This window comes from Macrosteles quadrilineatus, unplaced genomic scaffold (assembly GCF_028750875.1).
Source record: "Macrosteles quadrilineatus isolate MER2022 unplaced genomic scaffold, UCM_ALF_1.0 Scaffold_5__1_contigs__length_97177068, whole genome shotgun sequence".
NCBI lineage: Eukaryota > Metazoa > Arthropoda > Insecta > Hemiptera > Cicadellidae > Macrosteles > Macrosteles quadrilineatus.
Window position 1 is genome coordinate 39,053,494 of NW_026542598.1, and position 24,465 is coordinate 39,077,958.

The 24,465-nt window shown below is 36.1% G+C and overlaps 1 protein-coding gene across 1 annotated transcript; it reads right to left on the reverse strand.

Moving 5' to 3' along the window:
* Nucleotides 1-428: 428 nt before the first annotated feature.
* Nucleotides 429-23,684, reverse strand: LOC128993858 (zinc finger protein 184-like). Its single transcript, XM_054417919.1, has 5 exons — nt 22,830-23,684; nt 20,871-21,060; nt 17,561-17,727; nt 10,781-11,859; nt 429-1,111 (listed from the first exon to the last, which is right to left on the reverse strand). Exons 1-5 carry the CDS (start codon nt 23,391-23,393, stop codon nt 739-741), a joined length of 2,373 nt encoding a protein of 790 aa, XP_054273894.1. The 5' UTR covers nt 23,394-23,684; the 3' UTR covers nt 429-738.
* Nucleotides 23,685-24,465: the final 781 nt, after the last annotated feature.

Here is a 24,465-nt window from a genome sequence, read left to right on the forward strand (position 1 = left end):
GGGGGTATTTTTTCTTTTGACATGCTGACAAAGTTTGTTTATATTGTTGTAAGCCTGGATAGCTGAAAGACTACATTTCTCGCCTACATTTCACTCTTTTCTACACCCCTCCTCCACTCATATTTGGGTTAAACAGAGAAGTAAGGTACAGAAAAAACTTGCTTATGGGACGACCGTGCGCTTAAAGCTTCAGTATTATGTGTGTGTACATACACGCTAGGAGATATAGGAGAAGCGACAGTGTTGGCCCTTGCTCAGACACCACTTACAGGCACCATTGAATCTTTCCTCCGTACCTCACTTCACTGTGGGTTAATTTTATTAAACTGTGTCTCCATCTTAATTGGCAATAAAATGATATTAATAAGGGACAATCAATAATTGATCAAAATGAAAAACTAAAAAAAAGTTCATCAAGCAAGTTTAATGCAGAAACAACAAAAGTAATTTAACTTCTAGTTAATTTAGGTAGTTTTTAGTGCTTTTAAGCACTTAAAGTTACTCTGTACACTTACAGAAAGGAACATGGAAGCCAAAATTGCATCCAGCCTATCAAAAACAGTTAATAACATTTAAAACACAATTAGGGTACCAGTAGTTTAACTTTAGACCACTATATCTTATACTACAACTGAATCATCACATCAAAATTTTTATTTACAAATAGGTATTAAAAGGAAATAAACGTTAAATAAAACTGACATTAAATGCAGTACACTATTTAAACCATTAAACAAACTATTGAGGATCGTCCTCATCAAGATTGTCTGTATCTTTATGCAAGTTCTTGATGTGTACTCGCATGTTATCTTTATATCGGAACTTCTTTCCACAAAGGTGGCACTGGAAACCAGAAGGTGAATTGTGCAATTCCCTGTGAATTTTATAGTTTGCCCGAGTATGGATGATTTTCCCGCACACATCGCACACTAGACTTTGGTGCCCTCCGAATGGATCTCGGGTAAACTTCCTTCGCTTTACAAAGGATTGCTGTCTGTTGAGAGCTGACTTGCGGGAAACCAAGATTCGAGATCTGGGGCCCATCAGGCAAAACCTTTCGTGCCTCTCCTTAGCTTCCTCCTCATTGAATCCATAGCCACAAACTCCACACCTACAAAACAAACCGCTGAGAATAAATTAACAAAAACCTGACATACATTTGCCTACAAATTGCACACTGGACTATGATAATTATGTAGGCTTGATCTATCTAAGTAGGCCGACTGCCTACTTCTTATAGCAAATACAGAATGCACCCACTCATAATTGAGTCTGCTGAGTGCTGGCAAACCGGAATGGTTGAAGTCAACAACCAACTCAGGCATGTGGAAGGCTTACACTGGACAGCTTAAGACATTCAAATTTTAAGATCAGGAAACCGCTTGTCATAGAAACAATTAAACGCGTAGTAAAGGTAGAGCTAGATTTGTAAAAAAATTAGGTGCCGGAACTGTAACCTATTTAATGTGATTTATACATATTTATGCTAATAATTTTTGTACTAGGTGAAACCTGTCGGAATCGACGGTTACTTTCAAGGCTTACGTTAATTCATCTAACTGCGATAAATTGGGTAAAATATACATATTTTGAGCATTTAGCATTGTTCAAGAATCAAGAATCAAGAATTTATTACAACAAATTACAAAAAGAACATTTTGTATAGTTGAGGTCAATATGAGAGTAACTTAGGCTAAGAAGTCTCAGTAATCTGCAAGGATAAAATGTCCAGTGGTTAGCATATCAATTAGGGCCTATAACATTCAATAACTTAGGCTACTTTAAATAATTTAAACAACAAAGTAAGTTACACAGATTTAAGGCCTACATCAGTCAGAAACTAAAAACTAATATCAATGTCAGACATGAAAAATTCACTTAAACTATAAAAAGGGTGATTTAATAACCAGCAAAAAAGTTTACTTTTAAATAATTTAAGATCAACACAATGTGCCTCAGCTGGCAAACAATTAAACATCTTTAACCCTACTAGTGGCTTGTAGGGGCAATAGCCCCTATTATTCTAGTTGGTATTTTGTACAAATTATTAGTCTCATGGGTTACCCTCTACCTTGAATTATTGTTTAACATTTTTATTTGTTATAATATGTATGATAGTTAGTCATTACATAGCTGCATAAAGTATATGTCTGCTCTGTTTAAAATAAAAATTCCAAAGGACTGTTCATGCAGTGTGTTTATAATATAAACTTTCTAATCATAATACAACTAAGGAACATGTTCAATAGTAATTTTCATGACTATTAGTTAAATTTATATAAATGTCTTTCAATATATACAAATTCACTTCGAAAAAACACATAGAGGTAATGTCATCCTCCAAATTGTAAAATGCAAAATCACCCGGCTTAAAGTAACATAAAGTTGACCACTGGGTAAACACTGTTTTTTTTTTCAAATAATTGCCAACTTTTGTGAAGGTTTGGCCTTGCGCTTTATTTTTAGTAACAGCGATTTTTCGAGAGAAAATTTAAACTCGGATTGGTTGATACGGTATTAATTTTATTTTTGGCATGAAAAATATGCTCCCTCTTTGCCTAGCCTACTCCAGTAATTCCTTCTAACTTTACACTATTTTTGGACATGCTAACCTAACCTAAACAACCAATCGTACTCCATTAACTAATCCAGACCCTTAAAATTGGGAAAAAGTATATTTAAGCTTTATAATAGTATACACAGTTAAAAAAACAATAACAATCAAATCAAAACAAATACATACTAATTTGACAGTTACAATCAGGTGATCTTTTGTTTGCAATCCGAGTGACGTCAGAATATGACGGGAATAGCACACCTATGTTTTTTCCTTCCACCATGCACAGTACGGTACATATTACAAATTACCATATGCTTTAATCAAATCAAAACAAATACATACTAATTTGACAGTTACAATCAGGTGATCTTTTGTTTGCAATCCGAGTGACGTCAGAATATGACGGGAATAGCACACCTATGTTTTTTCCTTCCACCATGCACAGTACGGTACATATTACAAATTACTATATGCTTTAAATAAAGTTAAACCACATGTTTTAAAGTAAACAAAGCAGACATGACTTAGATTCCCGTGCTATTTAAATGTGAATTAATTTATTCCGTAATAACCTTTTGGTGCATAATTAAGAAAAATGAATAGTTTTCCCTCAAAATTCACGTCAAGACCTTTAAAATAAGACCCCTCCCATCCTTCTACGGCCATCCAGTCACTCACAATTTCTTTACAAAAATTTGACTTACGAAATTATATATATAGATATAAGAAAAAGATTCTTGTGACTTTGTTAGCCTGACTAAAGGTAACTCTAAATTATTCCTATGTCTAGTAAAATAACTATGTGAATGTGATCTCAAGGCTACAGCATTAATATTAACTTTTACATAAACAAGACACACATAAATAAATAAATTAAAAACAGTGAGTATTTTTTCCTGAATAAACAAGGGTTTGCAATGGGCTCTGTACTTAGAAAAAGTAATGATTCTTAAAGCCTTCTTTTGTAGGAGCAAGATTCTGCTAACATCATGACCACAGCCCCACAGCAAAATACCGTAGCTTAAAATACTATTAAAGAAGGCAAAGTAGGCCATCCGTAGGGATTAATTTTTTAAGCTTGCGGAGTAAGTAAATAACTCTTGAGAGCCTACTACAAACATGGTCAATGTGCACACTCCAGCCTAATTTAGAATCCAGGTATATACCCAATAATTTAACATTATCACAGAGTTGAGGAAAGTTTAAATCATGGTTACTTAAACTAAATAAAATAGATTGAGTCTTACTATTATTCAAAAGAAAACCGCTACTTTTGAACCAATCGTTACATTCAATGAGACAGTTGGACATATAAACATTAAGATTATCTAAACTGTGATTAGGTCTACTGCAGAAAAAAGTTGAATCATCAGCAAAAATTATAGAATTACAATTTACATTAAGAGGCAAGTCATTAATTACAACTAAGAATAGAAATGGGCCAAGGACCGATCCCTGGGGCACGCCACTCTTCACTACCGACACCTCAGAGAGCTTATTGTTATACAAGACTTTCTGTGTGCGGTTGGCCAAATAGGTCTGAAAAAAGTTTAGCTCAACACCTCTTATGCCGTATTGTTCAAGTTTTGTGAGAAGGATGTCGTGCGGAACACAGTCGAAAGCCTTTGAAAGGTCACACATGGTGGTGAGTGTGCTTTCATGCTTTTCAAAACCATTTAAAGCAGCAACAACAAGGCTACCAACTGCGTCCACAGTTGACAGTCCCCCTCGAAAGCCGAATTGGGATTTAGAAAACAAATTATTGGATTCAAAAAATTTAGTTACCTGGTGTATCACAGCCTTTTCCAAAATTTTTGAGAAGATCGGTACAACGGAGATCGGTCGATAGCTCTCAGGACATAAAAAATCACCTTTTTTGAAAATAGGCACAACTTTAGATAATTTAAGGGATTCTGGAAAATTACCAGACATTAAACAAATATTGATACAAAGGGTAAGTGGGGATAATATCACAGATAGCACTTCCTTGATGAGAACACTGCTGATATCAAAGATATCACGGCTTTTACTATTTCTTAAGCCAATCACAATATTTGCTACTTCCTCACTAGACACTGGCTTCAGAGTGAAATCTGGTATGTTGATGGGCACCTTCATCATATTTTTAGCAGCAGCAATGGAAGGCGGCACTTGGTTGCGGACATCATCAACCGAAGAGACGAAGAAGTCACTGAAGATCTGCGAAGTCAGTGAGTCAGCCGATGGAGTAGTTTTCCCCGTGGATGAATTATTAATTAACTCCCATGCACGTTTGCATTGGTTGGGCGCATAGGATATATTGTCAGCATTAGACTTGAGTTTTGCCTGGTTAAGAGCTCTCCGATAACTTGCTTTTGCTTCGACATATCTCTGTTTAGCAGCGACAACTAAAACATTATACCTTTCTGCCCACTGCCAAAAATCGTAAAGCTTTTCAACTTCTCTTCGCTGTTGGGTTAGTTCATGACTGTACCATTTCATTTTAGATTTATTCTTACTGTTCATAGGCTTAACAGTCTTAAAGGGGAAACATTCCTTCATAGCATCCAGAAAAGTAGAGAGAAACTTGCAAAAGATATCGTCCTTATGATTAGATAACACTTCATCCCAGTTTACGTTTAACAGAACCAACTTGAAAGATTCTATTTTAGGTCTACTGAAGTCCCTGATCAGCTTAGGAGTAGGTTTTACATGGTCGATATTTTTAGCCAGACAGATCGATGTTAACAGAGCATTGTGGTCAGACAAGGGTGGTGAGAGAACTGAAGTGTTTGTATCTTCTTCAGGTAAGTCTGTAACCACATTATCAATGCAAGCACCTCCACAGGTAGGCTTAAAGTTTAAACAACGACAGTTAGAAGAACGCAGGACATAAAGAAAGTTTACAGTAAGGCTTTCCTTAGAGTGAACGTCAATATTAAAATCGCCACAAGCTATAATTGGTAGGCCAGCTTGTGATAAATATATCATTAGCCTATCAAATCCATCCAGGAAAACATTGTGGTTACTATTGGGGACCCTATACAATGATGCTAGGATTAATTCCACAGTAGGCTGCTGCATACTAACCTTCACACATACAACTTCAAAGTCACTCTCAATACAGTAACTGCTCACATCAATTTCTTGGTAAATTAGGCCGCACTTTGTGTATATAGCAACACCACCTCTGGTCTTATCAGTTCGGCAAAACATCGATGCACAATTGTAGCCCTCGATAACCGCTAAGTCTCTGTTGGACTCAGTAAACCAATGCTCACACACACAGAGGATGCCTACGTCATTAAGGTTCATTAATACCTCTACTTCGTTAATTTTATTGGCTAAGGACTGAGCATTAACAGAGAGAATATTCAGCACTTTATTGGATTGACCACTTAAGGCAGACTCCAAAACACTTACCCTGTGGATAACTGGGTCTGTATGTTCGAGTTTAAATTACCGGTACTTGCCCTGGAAGATTTGATTGCTCTGGTAATGAACTTTGATACATAAATATCCCTGGGCCAGAAATCTGAGGTGTAAACCTCGTTTAACAGGCTTGCCGGAATTCCAACTTTAAAAGAAGAGTAATCTTCGGGATGTCTGGACGTTAACTGCTCCACAACATATTCGGCTTCTTTTCTGCTGATTAGATAATCCTTCACATCAGTTTCCTTAGTGTTAGGTCCAAAACGAGAGACAAACAGAAAAACCTTTCTGCCCGCAGTTGTGAGGTTATGTGACACAGTCGAGCTACCTGTTATAAATTGTCCACTTCTATTCTTAATAGGCCTGTGGCCCTTGACATTTTCGTTTGATGCACTCTGATTCAGACTCAACACATTTCTACCTCTTTTCCGCGGTCTAACCTTCTGAAAACTCTCACCGTCATAGCTTGGCGTAGGCTCTTGGCTGCCATCAATAGTTGTATGTAGGCCTATATTTCCATCTTGAGATGAGTTAGAGTTAGTACTCTCCCAAACTGTCCCAGTGGTCAGATTTGTGACACCCTCAGACTGGTTTACGTTACTAATTGAATTGGAAATACTAGTATCGGGCCCTAGGCTACGAGATACATTGGACCCATTACAATTACGATCACCCGTCACTGTTTGTTTAGTGTTAGGCTTGTCATTTGCAGTAGACAAATGGAGACCTTTGTTTGTTGCTAGAGCCGACCTAGGCCGATGACCGATGTTGGATGTAGGCCTACTGGTAGTCATTTTATTGGTAGAAGAGAGATCTAGGCCTGATCTTGATAGGCTGTGAGCACTAGGACCACCCACAGTTTCACTAACTCTAGGACGTTTTAACATTCCAGCATATGATATGCCATCGTTAAGTAATAAATCACCAATAGCTTCTTCTTGGCTAGTCAAAGCAGAGGTTAGTCTGACATTGTCAGACTGGAGCTCACTAAGTTGTTTTCTCATTTCAACTTGATTCTTTGTGAGTTCAAACATTTGATCAGTTAAAATTTTGATATGATCAAAACAGCGGCAACAATTATCACTTTCACTATCCTTTAATTCAATATTAACGATTTGATTACCAGTGTTGCTTTCCTTGGCCTTTAGGTTAGAACGAGAGCAAAGGCTACATAACCATGAAGACTCTACACCAATACCAATATCTTTATTGGATTTACCCGCACATTCAAAATGGAACCAAGAATTACAATTTCCTTGACATTGAATTCCACCGGTACTTTTAGTTACGTTTTTACTACAGCTTCCACATTTAACCAACTGTCTTCCACCCGCCATCTTGATTTTTTTTTTCAAAGAGTAATAAGTGTAAAAACAATAATGATATTAATTGCGTTAGTTGCCAAATTTGGTTGATCATTCAATGAATAAAATATTCACCATACCGTACGTCATCGGAGTTATTATTAGTATGTTATATGGTATCTGGTATCTCTTCCTTTGTAAGAACCTTTAAATAGTATTAAAATCGTATTGGTGGATCTTTTGTAGTTTAACACTTCCGTGATTTCATCAGTGTAGTATGATTTTATTTCAAAAGAAAACATTTTTTGGGAAGACATATTCCAACTTCAAAGGGAGGTGTATCCGTTACAGTGTAAGTTTGATTTTTCCTTTGTCACGCAGCGTCAGTTCATATTGTACTTCTGTGCCAACGAATGAACCCTCTAGCAAAGTTTTGAGAAATTGATTGTGGGGTTGCTGTTAAAGCTGGAATTCCTTGACATGGGGGATGTCAGTTAGTTGTCTCAGCCTTATCAATAACATAAAGTTGTCAGTATAATCTCTCAACGGAATGTTAGGTGTAGTGGAATACTTGAAGTGAAGTTGGCTTTTATTCTTGTATTGTTAGGGGCATCCTAGTTCATATGGTCTTGCGGCTTCATTGTCAACAAATAATGCAAATGACATAGCAATGGGACGTTTCCAAAAAGAAAAAATACTGTAAATTGGCTGTTACTACTGACTATTGTATTAATAGTCAAAGCTGTTACGTATATATTGACGTTTACATATTGTTAATCAACGTGTCTTATAAAGGATTATGTGATCTAGTTTAAAAGGAATATGACCTTTCTGTCATGACAGTAGCCGCTTAAATAGTATTTTCTCTGTGTACCATATTTTACAGCCAAAATGTCGTGTTATTTTCAATTATGTTACCAACCCAGTGCGCCAAAGTTCGTAATATAGGCAGGTGCAAATAATTTGTGAAGATGGGTACCATTTTAGGCAAGGTTTCTATTTTTGGATTTTATTAGACACGATAAGAGCAGATATTTCTACATAAATATTTTATATGTGTAGAATAATATGATAAAATGTAGGCAAAATTGGTGAAAAAGGCAGAGACCAACCCGTACAATAGATATAGTTAGTTCAATAAGAAATAATTTAAGAATTGTTATAATAAAAGGATTTTCCACTGATTTCAAACTGGAACGTTATATTGCAAAACATGACATGATCAAGAAGAAAATCAATTTTAAAATCAGAAAATAACATTGCAAATACTTATTTGATAGAATTCAGTAACTCCCAATAAATGTGTGTTGTTTGAAATAAAATTTAAAAATGAACAGCTGTTTCAGTTTCATTAAAAAGTATTATTAACATCGCCAAAATGTAAACAACTCTGTGGAGGGATCATTAAAGGCTTCTGGGGCAGAAGGATTTTGCTTAGTTTTTCTTTTGATAATTCATCTTCAGACCAAGATCTTTCTTTGGACACCTCTACCAAATTTCTACGCCCAGCCGTTCTCTCAAATTATTGGGGACAAAGTTTTCAATTAAATATTTAGATTCCCCATGTTAATCTTATGGGAGAAACTCCAACTTTGATGGCCTGTCCATTATTAACGGAGAAGTAGTGTTTCGTAGAAATCACCTTCACGTATTATATATAAGGATTTCCAAGGCCTCTTTTATGCACAACGTTTTCGGTAGGGCGAAATCGTCGGGCAGAATCTAGGCTATGTCCCTTTTATGCAGTTTCTCCGCTGTTTTTATGATGACCGCGGTGGGGTTGTCAGTGCTGCTAACTTTGTTCATTTGGCCATCATCAGTGACAGTGACCCAAGATGGATTCTTGTATATTGGTTTATACCTATTTTTGCGTAAAGAAAAATAAACGTCGGCGAAGGAGTTGTGGGCTGTACACCCGGTGAATGAGTCGTAAGGCTGGCCTTTTGTACAAAAATCCCCATGTCAGTCCCAGAAATTCAAAAGTTATATTATTCCTACGAAACAGTATGGCTGTATTATTCCGCAGATTTAAACAAAATGTAATTTTGCGACGGAGATTCTGCTTTGCATAAAAGGGTCCCATTTGATCCCATGTTAAAACTCTCACTGACGCAATGTCCGATAGATTATGATAAATTCCGCCCGGCGGAAAACGTCAAAGAAGAAAACAAATTTCAGAAAAAAATTATCGATAATTTTATGAAATGAATGTGTGTTAACAGATGTATATTTTAGGATGACTGAATGTAATTGATATATCGTTAATAACATGACAATTGTAGATATTTCTGTACCGGAATGACACTTAAATAACCGACTATGGATTAAACAAAAAATGGGTTATCCGAACCTCCCCACCCCCTTTATTTTGGCAGGGTTTTACTGTAGCCTATGTTTATTTTGATTTGAAAACTGATTTTAATTCTAACATGGGAATGGAATGTCTAGTTTAACAGTAGGACCCCAATCACCTAAACCTGGATATTTCAGATTTGTCATTATCCTCCTAAAATATCAGTTTTAAATAGTCAAATATTACCATTTTGCGTTCAATACTACTGTAAATCTCAATAACTGAAAGTCTACCTTAATAAGTCAAAGTTTTCACGAAGTGACTCTTGTACAAGCCACTTATGTTTTGGTTTCTTGTTGAGGCATGAAAATCGGCAAAAAACATATTGGCTCCGGACATTCAGCCCCAGATGGAAAAATGTCCATTTGGGAAGGAATTTTGATTTGATGGGTACCCTGACATTTCAAAGTAGACCACAAACAAACAAAATTTTTCACAGTAATTTTTACACTCCCTAACCTATTGCCGCACTTTGCCCTCACTCATTGCATTAGGGCGGGCCATAAGCTTCAGCCATCTGGCGATGAATATCGGAATCGGATATGTTTCTCGTGCTGACCTTGCGGAACGTATAACTGACCTTATATCGCATGCGGCAGGAGATTCAATCGTTTTAAAAAATTCTTAAGACACGGCGAAGCTTCATTGTCAGCTAGAGCTACATATGGCGCCTGCCTGTTCACCAATAATGCTAGTTAGCGGTGAGCCGCATTGTTGCAGTGCACCCATACACGTAAACTACTGAGATAATACAAAAACACCCCTTACTTAAAAAAAGCCCCTCATGTAAAACTTCTCAGGCGTGGAACTCAATATGAATTTTGACCTTAGACATTATGATTCTAATTCAGTTCTACTCAAAGAGAGACCACATAGTGAATGTAATCTTCTGTTATTTTTACTCCAGAATATCTTGTTAGTAAAACCAAGATCTAGATAACCCTAGTTTGCAACCAACCAAACTATTCAACATCAATCAAAACTGTAGACAGCTGTCCTAAATCATTATGCTTTTAATAAATTGTCTTGGCTGAGGACCAGCTGATCTTAGTCGATCACAAATCTACCATCTGATCCATTTAACACTCATACTTAAGTCATCTTCGCCATGACCCTTACACATCTAACATAAAATAATCACTCATATTTTACCTGTGGTCGTAATGCTCTGTGTGATGAGTCTCATGCTGCAACAGCAGTTCTTGCCTCACAAACTTCCTCGGGCAAAAGCTGCACTGGTAGTGCTCGGTCCTGTCGAATCTGTGCAGTGAATTTTCATGCAGAACTAACTGTTTAATAGTCGGGTACTCTTTTGAACAAAACTTGCAGGCGAGAGAGGGCCGATGGTAGTATTCTACGTGATTATCGTACTTTATTTTGTCGCCAAACACACTCCCACAAGTGTCGCAAGTGTACCGTTTCAACATCTTGTGTTTAAGTCTCATATGCCTCCTCATCAGAGAGGCGAACGAAAACACTTGATTGCATTTCGAACACGGATGGTGGAACGGGTTGGGCTTGTGCCTAGCTTCTATGTGGTACTTCATGTGGAGTTTGTCATGAATCGTCGCATCACAAAAGATGCACCGTCTATCTTGGCTGGTTTCAGAATGGTTTTTGGCATGTTTTTTAAAGTGATCCATATTGTGGTAAGCAAATTCACAAATGTAACAGTAAAATCCTTCTTTGTGAATAAAACTTAACATGTGCGCTTTCATTATTTTTGACGATTTAGTTTTGAAATTACATTTTGAACATTTTAATATCCCCAAGTATTTTCTGTTCACTAGTCTCGGCTTTACAGGTTGAATGGCAGCTGGAATTTCACTTGGTTGGTCGTCTTCGGAATCAATCACAATTTCCTCTGTGAAACCATCTTCATTCGGTGTTTCAGAGTCAGCTGCGGAATTGGTAACTTCGTATATGCAGTCTGCTTCTTTAACAACAGGAAAAGGTTCAAGTGTCTCTTCAGTTCCTTCTACAACCTGAATTTGCAAGTCTCCTGCTTCCATATATTCAACTTGCTCTATAGAGCTAACAAATTTTAAGTCTGATTCCTCAACAAAATACTTCTCATTCGTCTGCGTTTTTTTATTCTTCAGCATAACTCCGGTCTGTGTTATTTTACTTCTCTGTTCCACATCAGCTGCCTGTATTGAATTTTTACTTCTAGCTAGAGTCTTATCTGGCTTTTCAGTTCTAAATTGTGAGTGAGACTTTTCATTATTTTCCTGCAAAAACAAAACAATGTTTAGCAAGCGATGAATGGCCTAAAAGTAAAAGTAAAAGTAGTTGTGGTTTTAGTTCAGAGATCTGGCATTAGCAAAAAAGTCATTGAATCCTGCTGCAAAAAACTAAGAATAATAAACAATGTGAATGCAAGAACTATAAGTATGTCTATGCAAATATTGTAGGCTTTTGCTTTTAAAACCTGACAAATCTGTATGCTATACACAAACTTACAATTTGATCAGGTTTATAAAGTGAATATACATTATAAACCCAAAACATTGGGTATATATTTAGTTTACTCAAAATAATTCGTAAAAAGGATTTTGCAACGGATAGGTTTAACAGCAGGCTTACCTTACTGACTAAAATGTATATGAAAATCCTATCCTATCCTATATTATTATACGAGCTATGTCTGTTTGTATATCTGTCTGTAATATATATCTCGAAATACAGCAGAAGGATTTTGACTTTTTGGAATTAGGTACTTTGAGCCCAAAAAACGTGATTGGTGGCAGACACTACCTCAGGAATAGTCATATTTCGCTACACAACTCGTTTGAAAATTTAACATTGGCCTTATGTGTTATTTTCCAGGCTCTAGCTTGGTATAGTTTTTCACGTTACATTAAGTTAGATGTCAGGGTTGCGACATTATCAATTGAATAAAATCCAATAGTGATTCGGTGGGATTTTAAGTCAGGACCTATTGGACCAAAGTCCCTCACAGGTCGAAGTCCTGCGCATTATCCGAATCGTTTACAGAAGAAATTTTATAACCAATCCTAAAACTAAATACAGTAATACGAATGATTATTTAAGGCTGTGGTACACCCCTGCCACTCCGTGGAAATGCAGAGCTTTCGTTTTACACTGATTGCATACGCTGTATATAAGTTAAGAACAAACTTAAGGTCTCGTTTGAAAGCTTAACAGTTTATCTACTTTTCCCTGTTTTTAGAATTTCTTAAAATTACTAAGGGAAGTATAAAAGACGTATCAAATTGCATGGAAATTGGTACTTTTCAAAGTAGAATTAGAGGTGCAAAAAAATTTTTGTTTAATGTTTAAAACTAGAGAAAGGTAGATTCAAGTGTGCCCTGCAATAATAAGTTTAGTTAATTTTAATAACTCAATAAATAAAAGCATTACGAGTGTAAAACGAACCGTCTGCAACCCAAAATTTTGCTGCCGTTTGGTGGTGCTCGTAGCGGCCAAACAGCGTAACTCTTGCGGCGCGCCCAACCCCTGCCTTTCCGTTTCCCCTCCACTGGTCAGGACACACGTGGTTGAATTAGTTAAGCTTTGACATTTCGATACAGCTGTGTTTGTGAATTGTTGGAAAACATGTTTATGTTATAACTAGCAACAGAGCCCGTTGTGGTTATAATAAATACAACGGTCTCTAGTAAAATAATGGTTGTGAAATCCATACACCACTTTACTCACTAATATTAATGGTACAGATTAGGCACATAACATTACAATCGCATACTTAACAAAAGGAACTCACTTTAAACACAAATGCAAATTGTTAACAACATTTAATCAAAGAAAAATCAATTGAATGATAATATAACAATAAGCTGTTAAATTATTAACACATGTTTTTTCCGAGTCGGGTTAAAGGTCTTCTACCCGACCGATTTTCATGATTTTGGCTTTACTAAAGGCATGGACGCACCACAGATTTAGTCCTACCTAAAGCACACTGCTGAATCACGAATCAACAATATTTATAATCGTTTTAGTACTTATCTGCAATCAATGATACCATTGACTCCACCTCTACGTAGAGGTGTATAGTCAATGATGATACTTAACTGAAATGTTATTTAAGTTATTTAAGTTATTTTATGTGTCTTGGACATAAAATAATTTAAAGGCTTTCACTTGAGATATTGATAGTTTTAATCAGTTAAGTTAAAGATATACTGTATCGCTCAATCAGAAAACATAAATTTAATTATATCTTGGATATGGAATTTAGTTTTAGATATATTTACTCAATTATAATTACGTTATTCTATTTGTTTTGACCTAAGAACCTTCAGTGAAATACCAGCTTCCATTTGCATTATCGATTATTAAGATCGGATGTACCTAAAACACACTTCTAAATCACGAACAACACAAATTGTTTTAAAAATGGAGTTATTTGTCATCGATTTATAGTCAAACGGTCTTGCTTGCAACCTCAACAGCAACCTGTCTATTACCTGGTACCCTAAATCTTTATAAAATCTAACTTTCATAATTATTTGCAAATCTACACGCATTAGGCTTTCCAATGACCTATTAATTAATAAAATCGGTTTAGTAGAACTGTATATTTAATTGTACAAAGTTGAACAACAAAATCATTAGTTCAGTATTTTCTCACCATTATAAATTTGGAGGTGGCTTAAAATTTTTTCAAATAACTATGAAATGGTGAGGAAATCAATTAAAGTGGAAGGTGATATTCTGAAAGAGAATAAAATTTCCTTCAAATTGATACTATATACTTCTTGGAAACACTCAAGAAAGGCAGCCAAAAGTCTCACTCAAATAAAACGTGTGAAAAACGCCATTTACAATGTGTTTCTTATGTAAAACTAGTATTTTTTTTAATTTTTCACCATAAATCATAACAAAAACAAACTTTCATAATTATTTGCAAATCTACACGCATTAAGCTTTCCAACGACCCATTAATTAATAAAGTCGGTCCAGCAGAACTCTAAATTTAGTTGTACAAAGATTTTTAAAACTGAATTATATATAGAATAGATTTTATTTTGTAAGTTGTTACGATTCCACCAACATGCAAAAAGAAAGGACTCTACCTCTCTTCAAAACGGAAGAAGAATTACGGAAACAAACAATAAACACACAAACTTTCACATTTATAATATTTGTAAGATAATAATCGAGTTAAGAAAATAGAAAAAGATCAACTATGAACGTACCACTACACGTATAATGGTTCTAATTCGGTAACGATTCGCTCAAAACTGAAACCAAATTCAAATCAAATCAAAATTTCTTTGATGACTGACTAGTCTTCAAAGTATGACTAACTAGGCCGAGGGCTTGCTACCTATGCACACTACCATCAGCTCCAGGACGATGGCTAGCGACAGCGACGGTAGTCCACTATGGAGCCAGGGCTAGAGATATACATGTATATCTGTAGCCCTGCTATGGAGCGGTGGAGCCGAATGATCAGCTGTTGCGAGACTGGGGTGAAACACCCCTCGCACCGTTGGACGCGCCCGCGAAGGCCGCACGATAGGGCTTTCTGCTATACTAACATCCATCACCGGCACACGTGCTGTCGTGCTCAGTCAGTCTCATTCTGTTATAATATCCTAGATTGATGTTTCACTCGTTTGTATTGTAGGTTCTATTATCTAGAAAATACACGTGCATTTAGCATTTAGGGGTTATTGTACATATAGGGGCTATTGACCCTACAAGCCACTAGTGAAGGTAATGTAATCTGTGATTTTTTCTAGCTGTCACCGGATATGTTTACATTAAATGTGGTTTACAAATACTGCAACCATTTTCGATCGCGGTTTTGTAAGAAATCCAAAACCAAGTGGGACTAAAAATTGTGTGCCTCACATAAAGCGGCCTACACACTACACGTGCATTGCACGCCGTGCCATTTTTTTTATTGGCACGCTGTGCTCGGCTCGGCACGTTATTGCCCACACACTTGATCTTCAGTGTAGCCTGAAACGTGCTAAATTACATTGTCTTTTCGTACAAATTAAAAATATTGCGAAACGTTTGTTAACAATTATTACCACAAACAAAATATTTCTATATATTTCTGTTTTAAAAATACAGATTTGCTTCAATACTTAATTTACACACTGTATAATAAATCGATAGATACCGTAGTTATACATATACAGGGTTATTAAAAAGTGTGGAGATCCCCTGTTACTTTTTTAACTGTTCATACGAGAAAAACTAAACTCGGCACACCTTTATGGCATGATATGAAGTCCTTTTTGGGCATAACCGCCACATAGTGTACATCCCCAAAATGGGGGATTTTGAGGGAAACTCAAAGATTTCAAATGCAAAGACCCATCGAGTGACCCTTCATTTTGAAGGTCCTTGTAAAAGAAAACCAACAACCCAACTAGAGGTCTCTATCTCAATCCAGTGAAAAATGGTAGCCAATTTAAATTCTCAGTAGTTAAATTTAACTCGCAACTTTCCAAGTCTGGAGACCCCCTGTAAATTTTGTAACGGCTCACACTAGGAAAACTTAACTCTACACACCTCTATGGCATGTTATGAAGTACTTTTTAAGCCTAATAGCCACTTGGTTCCCAACCCCAAAATGGGGGTTTTTGGGGGAAACTCAAACATTTTAAATGATAAGCCCCATCGAGTGACCCCTCATTTTGAAGGTCCTGGTAAAAGAAAACTAACAATGCAAACTAGAGGTTTCCATCTCAATCCAGTAAAAAATGGAAGCTGATTGAAATCTTTAGAAATCAGAAAAAATAACTTGCAATTTTATATTAAATTGGCTGCCATATTTTACCGTGTTAAGATAGAGACCTCTAGTTTGCGTTGTAAGTTTTCTTTTATTATGACCTTCAAAATGAGGGGTCACTCGACGGGGCTTATCTTTAAAATGTTTGAGTTTCCCCCAAAATCCCCCATTTTGGGTTTGGGAACCAAGTAGCTATTAGGCTTAAAAAGTACTTCATAACATGCTAAAAGGTGTGTAGAGTTTAGTTTTCCAAGTGTGAGCTGTTACAAAATTTATTCTTTGGGTTTCCAGACTTAAAAAGCTGTAAGAGAAATTTAACTACTGAGAATTTCAATTGGCTGCCATTTTTTACTGGATTGAGATAGAGACCTCTAGTTTGCATTGTTGATTTTTTTACCAGGACCTTCAAAATGAGGGGTCACTCGATGGGTCTTTCCATTTTAAATTTTTGAGCTTCCTACAAAATTCCCCATTTTGGGGATGTACACCAAGTGGCAGTTATGCCCAAAAAGTACTTCATAATATGCTATAAAGGTGTGCCGAATTTAGTTTTTTTAGTATGGGCCGTTAAAAAAATAACAGGGGGTCTCCACCCTTTTTACTAACCCTGTATATGTATAACTACGGTATCGATTTATTATACAGTGTTTAAATAAGTATTGAAACAAATCTGTATTTTTAAAACAGAAATAGATATACATATTTTGTTTGTTGTAATAATTGTTAACAAAGGTTTTGCAATTTTTTACATAAAAAATATCTGTACATTAAATCTTACTTGTACATCGACATTTATTTATCCATTAACTTTCAAGGGAGGGTAAATACAATTTGTGGTAAAATCAGCAAGCTTAAAACTTCAATGGAAGATATTAAGCTATAATATGTGAGATTTCATAGGTGCTGTAAGCACAATTAATAGTCAGTGGTCAGTGTGAGTAGCCAGCGGTTGCAGCGGCAGAGTTGAGCGCAGCGATAAGCGAGCATTTGTTGTTGTGTACCGTGGCTGCCTCGAGCCTCGAACCAGTACCAGTCCAACCACTGCCACTAACTGATCCCCTCCACGGAGGCGGTGTCCCTTCCCCTCACGCGCCTGGCCGAGGAGCGCGCCAAGCGGCAGTCGGCCGAACTGTAATGCGATTTTGAAGCGCAGGTAGAGCGGACCCTCAAGTAGATAGAACGATCACAGAACTCACCGGTGCTGGAGGTGGGAGTGAATAGTTGAGGCGCAGTAAAGCTCGCAAACCTACAGTAGCGGTTCGTAGCTCTGCCTCCAACTTGGATATACGAGAGACTACATTACGACAAGCCCCACACAGGCCGTCATCCTGGGTCATCACAACCACGTACTCTGTGGAAATACCTGGAGAAACAACAAGTCTGGTTAGTGAATTATGAGACAACAAACTCCTTTATTCCTTATGGAGATTAAAAACCCTTTCTCAGAAAGCATTATAACTCATTGTAACATAGGTACCTTTTATTGTACTTTTTTAATGGTAATTGCAATCATATATATTCTTACGGTTCCTCAAAGCATGCATTATCACAGTCGTACTTGATTGCCACTTGTAAGGTTATATAAAGATAGGTTTCTTTGGACAAATGTACTGTGATAATTGTTCTCTGAGCAAGAAGGGCTCATTAAGTTATGCTTCTAAAAGCTTTAGTGAGTTGTTGTTTCATCCCAACCAGCAAGCACATAATACAATAGAGAGGCTACTTAGAGCGCGCAGTGAAGCCGGCTGAGCGGCCGGAGGTGTCGGGCCAACATGGCGGCGCTGTCCTAGTCCGAGCGTCAGACTTCCCCGCACCCCCTGCCCTCAGTACCACCACCAGCCACCCCCACGCCTGCCTTCCTACGCTACATCACATAGAATTTAATATTGTAGAATATATTGCTGGTTTTGTTGTTAGGTCAATATCTTCTAAATTATGGTGTGAAGATTGTGTCCAATGTTTAAGAAAGGACAAGAACAATATTTTTTAAAGTGTAATTGTAAGTAAGGATAGGGGAGGGTTAGTACAACCGTCCGATAGTGTTATCAAAATATGCAAAATTTGTGAAAGTTATTTCAAGAGTAAGTTTGGAGTTTTTAATAATGATCAGAATTGTCTAGCTGATAAAAACATGATTAGTAAAATGACAAATCTATATAAATAAAATTAGAGTTTTGTCTGTACTTTGCTCAGAATTATATACTTTTAGGTTATTTTTACGTTTTATACATTAAAGAAGCAGAAACGAGTCTTATCTCTATTTCTGTCTGTCTGTCTGTCTTTCCCTTTGTCTGTAACACTCAAGATGGCATTTTACGCAATCTTCTCCGTGAAAACCAGAGTACCTAACAAGATCCAAGTCATTTTAATGTATTCACTGGATTGGCGAGACTGTCTTTAGTGATATAAATATAGCCTCACTACTTTGTAAATAAAATTACGGACGTTCAAAAATGCAGTTTTGTGCGATTTTTGTCAAATTTTTGTTCAATTTTTATCACATAATCGTCTATGAAATAACGAACAGCTGTTCGGATCAAGATTATTTTTTCTAGCTGTCAATGTTTTTAGTTTAATCATTGGACAAATGGACCATAACGATCCGGGTGACATTTAATTGCGAAGCATTTATTTTGGCTTGAACTATCAGATACTGTATTTGCGAAGGTTTATTTTATAATAGTTATGCCAGCATATCTGCAAATATGCAAACTAACTGCTGTTCTTAATCTTAATATAAGAAGGTTTCAACTGACTACCTACTATAAGTTCCATTGCGTAGAACGGGCACACAGGTAGTTATATACTAAGCAAGTGTATAGGAATAAATTTATTTCCTGGAAACTTACATTTATCGGAAATTGAACTGGATAGTAATCATTTTTGTTTGGTTATAAAATTAATCGCTAACAAGTATTTTTCGACAAGATTACACTATTATTGTAAGCTAAGAAATGAAAGCCTTCATAAAAGTAAAGTGAGACAACATTTGAATAAAACTGTTATTTTTTTAGGCCAATAAATATATTGTTTAAGTACTTTGACTACGTTATTTTATACCCAAAATCACCTACAGAATAACAGAATGCTGTAAAATAGTTTTAATTCGTTGCCATACCCTGTCAGTTCTGCATTATCAACCCTATTTCTCATTATGAAAATCAACGTATCAAACTAGTAACTATTTATCCTTTATAAAAATATAAAGTCTTGATTGAGAATGAAACTTAAGTACTCTACAACACTTATACATATAGAGATGGCAACATTTTATATGTTATTGGTAAATGAAACACAACAAACAAACAAATGTTCTGGCCGGGCAGCAGCGGATTACGGCGGCGGCGCGGGGATATAAGACCGTTTTGCCGCCTTGCTTCTACCTGGAATTTTGAAAAAACCGGTCACAATAGAAAAAAGTTTGGAATAAGAAATTAATTTTTTTTATTCCTCTACAACTTTCCCGCTGACAAAATGTCTCTGACCAAAAAATAAAAAAATTTTCTCACAGAACAACTTTTTTATGTCACTTTTTAAAAATCAGAATGAAATGTGTGTAATAAAAAATTCATACAACGATAAATACAACTATTATCAATGTAAAATTTATACCATCGTTATCATTAGAAAATTTGCTAAAATCATGCCAAATTTCATCGATATCCTTCAACATTAACTGTGGGTAATGACAGTGTATTTGGGTGTCACGCGATTTCACTGTGGAGTGAGCGCCTGGCTCGAAGATTTCAGGCTGGGTGTCAGGCCAATATAGCGAATCCTGCTTCACTGTAAATGCATAGGATAGTATCCGTCTGTCTTCTCTATTGTAGCCTATTATGTGCTCGCTGATCCCAACACGGCAGACTACAATCTTGTACCCAGGTGCCGCCACTAACATTTATCAGTTCAATTTATTCTATTTTAGGCTACCGGCTTAAACCTGTTTGCTTAGAATGCATTCCATTATTGTTTCATGCTAAAATAGGGACAGCTTTAAGGAATTTCTAAGTGTATTTGAATAAAATAAATAGTTTACTGGGTAGGTGGAACAAAAAAATGAGAACATTTTAAGTTACCGTACCAAAAGGTTTGTAGAACTAGTGATGTAGGGCCTAAGCCTATATTCATTTTGTAAGATTGGCCATCCTCAAACCAAACCAACAATACTTGACTTTTTTATTTTGATAATGAAGTTGGGATCATTTGTGGTAGATATTATGATGGCATTGGGAAAAGATAACATTACACAAGGAGAAGTGTGTGATCTGATCTTAAAAGCAATCAAGTATTAAAAAGATGCCAACGCTGAAATAAAGCTCCCAAACCTAAAAACAAACATTGGTTACCGATCTAGCAGGGAAGAGGTTCAATAATGAGCCTGACCCTGATCCCACCATCACCAATATCCAAAAATAATCGATACTGTTTCACAGATCACACCGACTTGTAAAAATATTGTATTTTGATTTTGATGCCTAGTAAAGAAGCACAACAAGATATTGTTACCTTCAAGTATTTTCTGAACAACCCTTGTAAAATCTTCTCTTGAAAATTTATCCAAGTCACATTGGCGAATCGCTTTATCACAAACATAGCATCGTCCAATGAAGTTGTCGTTTCCTGCATTATTTGTAACAGTAACCTTTTCATGGTTAGTAGTCTCTACGGGGTTTACAACTGGCTGTACCGTCAGTTTCTAAAACAATGAATAAGATTAGGGATTAGTTGATGAAAAAAGCACAAAAATTCAGATCCTTGTTAAGATTAACTTTGCCAAATCAGCAAAGCATCATTAATTCTTAAACTTATTTAACTGACATTTAGATCTACCCAAGGAGAGATTTAGAACGCGGTATTTGGAATTGAAGATAGGCTTACACAGTTTTGTGTTTGTTTTTAATTTTGACCTATCAAATCTCTTTCATGTTTTTGGTTCCTACAACTGTTACCTTTCAAATTAATTTTATAGCTCCAGTGAGTATGTACAGTGGTAGGACTAATATAGCCCATATTTTGCAACACACAATGTAGATGTACTAGGGTAATAAAATTAACTTTTACAGAGGTATGACATACTACAAAGTATGCCTACTAACCCAGAATGGAATATTTTTGAATGCAGCCCCTCATTTTTAAAGGTAGGCCTATTTTTAATAGAAGGAAAAAACATTATTCCAGGGACAGATTTAGCTGTTAAAATTTTTGATGAAAACATTACCTCTTGTTTTAAGGCAAAGTAAATACTTAAAAAAGTTAAGTTTAACTTTAAAGTCCAAACCAACCATACTTTATGCCTGGGATATTAGTTTCCACTGTTTGCAGTCTGAGATAAAATAAAACTCACTTTAAGGCCAGCCACACACAGAACCGGGCGGGGCGGGGCGCGACAGGGCATTTTGCCCGGGACGTCTTGTGCGACAGGAATTGCAACGGGCGTTTATGAAGCGACACACACAGGATCGGGTGAGGCAGGGCACGTCAAAAAGGCGCCCCTGGGCACCCGCAGGGCAAAATTCAAAGCTCTCCAAAATTATGCTCTGAGGCAAGTCACTGCCGGGCAGAACTTTCTGCGCATCCGTGGTCATGTGATTTATTCCCTCACGGGCTAATTTTGATATGGATTATTTTACAACTAATACAATTTGCATAGCCCATATGAATATGACTGTTACAATTTATACAACCAAAGATTACACATTTTATTGGGGCTAAACATTTAACTTGACGTGCGACAGCAGCGGGACAGGGCAAGTCAGGCGTCTCGTCATGCCATGCCCCGCCCGGTTTTGTGTGTGGCCGGCCTAAGTTTTCATGTGCAGGCATCAGTGAGCACCACAGGCTACACACACCTTTGACCTTTGAGTCTAAATTCCCATTGGGAAATTAATAAATAAATTAACACTTAAAACAGATTAGCGTACTATGCAACAATGCATAGTTATCAGCTGATTGGCAATGAAGTAAAGAAAATAGGAATACTAAAGTAAAAGCTTAATTTGGCTTTAAATAGTGTCCAAGGTTACTTGTATTTTGAGTACCGGTAGTGTTTCATAAGAACGTAGCGCTTGCATATCAAATCTTAGGGTCCCTGGCTTGATTCCAAGTTAAATTGATTTTGGACCCTGAAACTAATTAGGCTATCAATTAGGCCTATTGATGTTATCTAACAAAAAGATCTAGATATTAACTTACTGTGGATAAGCTAGGATTACACTGTTAACATGGACTACGGTACCTTGAAACGATAAAAAAAACCAGCTTGTGTGTAAACTTAGATAAACACAAAATAAAAAATTATCCTTAACAGTAAACTTATAAAATTTACATAGTTTTAGTGTTAGAGAGTAGGCCTACTTAAAGAGGCCTAAGTTAAGTTAGTTGCAAATGAAATTAAATTGTTCCAGTAAACTTAAGTTACCGGTACCCTATAAATTAAGTTACAGGTTTAATATAAGTTAGGCCTACCTCTTTGGCTTCGGAGAGAGTAGGCCTACAGTCTTCAAAGCCATCTAGTGTGTCTGAGTCTACATTTTCAGTATGCTGGACATTTTCTGTCCCTGTGAATGAACTTGAACTTTTTGATTGATTTCCAGCATCATCAGGCCCACTTATCAAAAAATCCAAATAAATAGGTGGGTCGCTTGATTTTGAAGCTTCCTTTTCTTCATTTAAAATTTCTTGTGCAAGAAACTTATGATATTCATGATGGCTAAGATTTGTAGGATCCTTCTGTGCAACTTTGAGAAAACGAGAAGGAACAGCGTCTGGTTTCAATCTTTTTGGTTTAACATTGGCAATTTTTGATGCCATACCATCTCTGTAGTCACTTAAATGAAAATGCCGACTACAAACAGAATCATTCAGAGAAACTTCACTAGGTCTTCTATTGCACTTTAGGAGCCATTTATTTCTTAATGACTTGTCTTTTGGGAAAGCAAAAAAACTCAAATTTACTCCAAATTTTTTCAGTGCTTGATAACTGGCTAAACATGAGGGTACACAACATTTCTTACTTGATCCGGGCATCATACATACAAAATGATTCAGGTCAGAAGAGTAATTATTTGTTTAAATTTACTTAAAACTCAGAGAGAAGTCAAATTTTATGATTGCATCTAGGGTAGGCTTAAGCCAAGTGAGTTCATTACAGTAGGCTAACTTAGTACACATCTCCTCATGCATACAATCCAAACTGCTCTGATCGCTGAACATAAAAGGGGCAATTTTAACATATTAAGACCTTAAATCTAAGAGAAATTAATCAAGAATTAATTACTTTTCTTTTTAAGAACAGTAAGCGCTAAAGGAATATAACCTCTAAACTCAACACAACACAACACTCAACACAAACACAAACACTGACTGAAAAGAAATTGAAGATGAAAGGGGTCTGACTTACGGGAGGTTTAAATGAGGTAACGATGACAACATAGTTTAGTTCAAAATTCCTCCGTGAACAGCACTGTAGTAGAGAGCACAGCCAAGGCCACACTAAAAAAACAATTTTTATTTCACTATTAGGCCTAGTTAATTATAAAATTAAGAAAAATTATCAAATTGATCTTATAATTTTTTAATGATAAAATTAAACTGTCATAACCTAACCAAACCAACCGAACTTGCTGATGATGACTTTTCTGTTCATAAAATAAAATTATAAATGCCTGAAAATTCAATTTAATAATTTTTAAATTATAAAATTAAATTGTCGTAACCTAACCAAACTTCCTGATAGTGAAAATAATCGAACGAAGGTTTACTAATCGAAAAAATAGTTCTGCTCATAAAATAAGATTATACTTACTTACTTACTTGGATACTTGGATACTTGTCTTCTATATCTTTGACCGTGATTACGGATAGATAGCGTCAAGTTTTATAATACCTAATAAATTTCTGAAAATTAAATTTTATTATTTTTAAATTATAAAATTAAATTGTCATAACTTAACCAAACTTGCTGATAATGAAAAAATCGAATGAAGGTTTACTAATCGAAAAAAATAGTTCTGTTTACAAAATAAAATTATAAATAACCCCAAATTCTAACAAAAGATGTAATACAGTTAAGAAGCAATCATCGCATTCTAAGCTAAATCGT

Coding starts and splice junctions, on each gene's coding strand:
- LOC128993858 (XM_054417919.1), bottom strand. CDS start 23,393: ATGATGCCCGGATCAAGTAAGAAATGTTGTGTACCCTCATGTTTAGCC. Junction 11,860..17,560: donor CACTCCCACCTCCAGCACCG/GTGAGTTCTGTG, acceptor TTGTTTTTGCAG/GAAAATAATGAAAAGTCTCA. Junction 1,112..10,780: donor ACAGAGCATTACGACCACAG/GTAAAATATGAG, acceptor TTTGTTTTGTAG/GTGTGGAGTTTGTGGCTATG.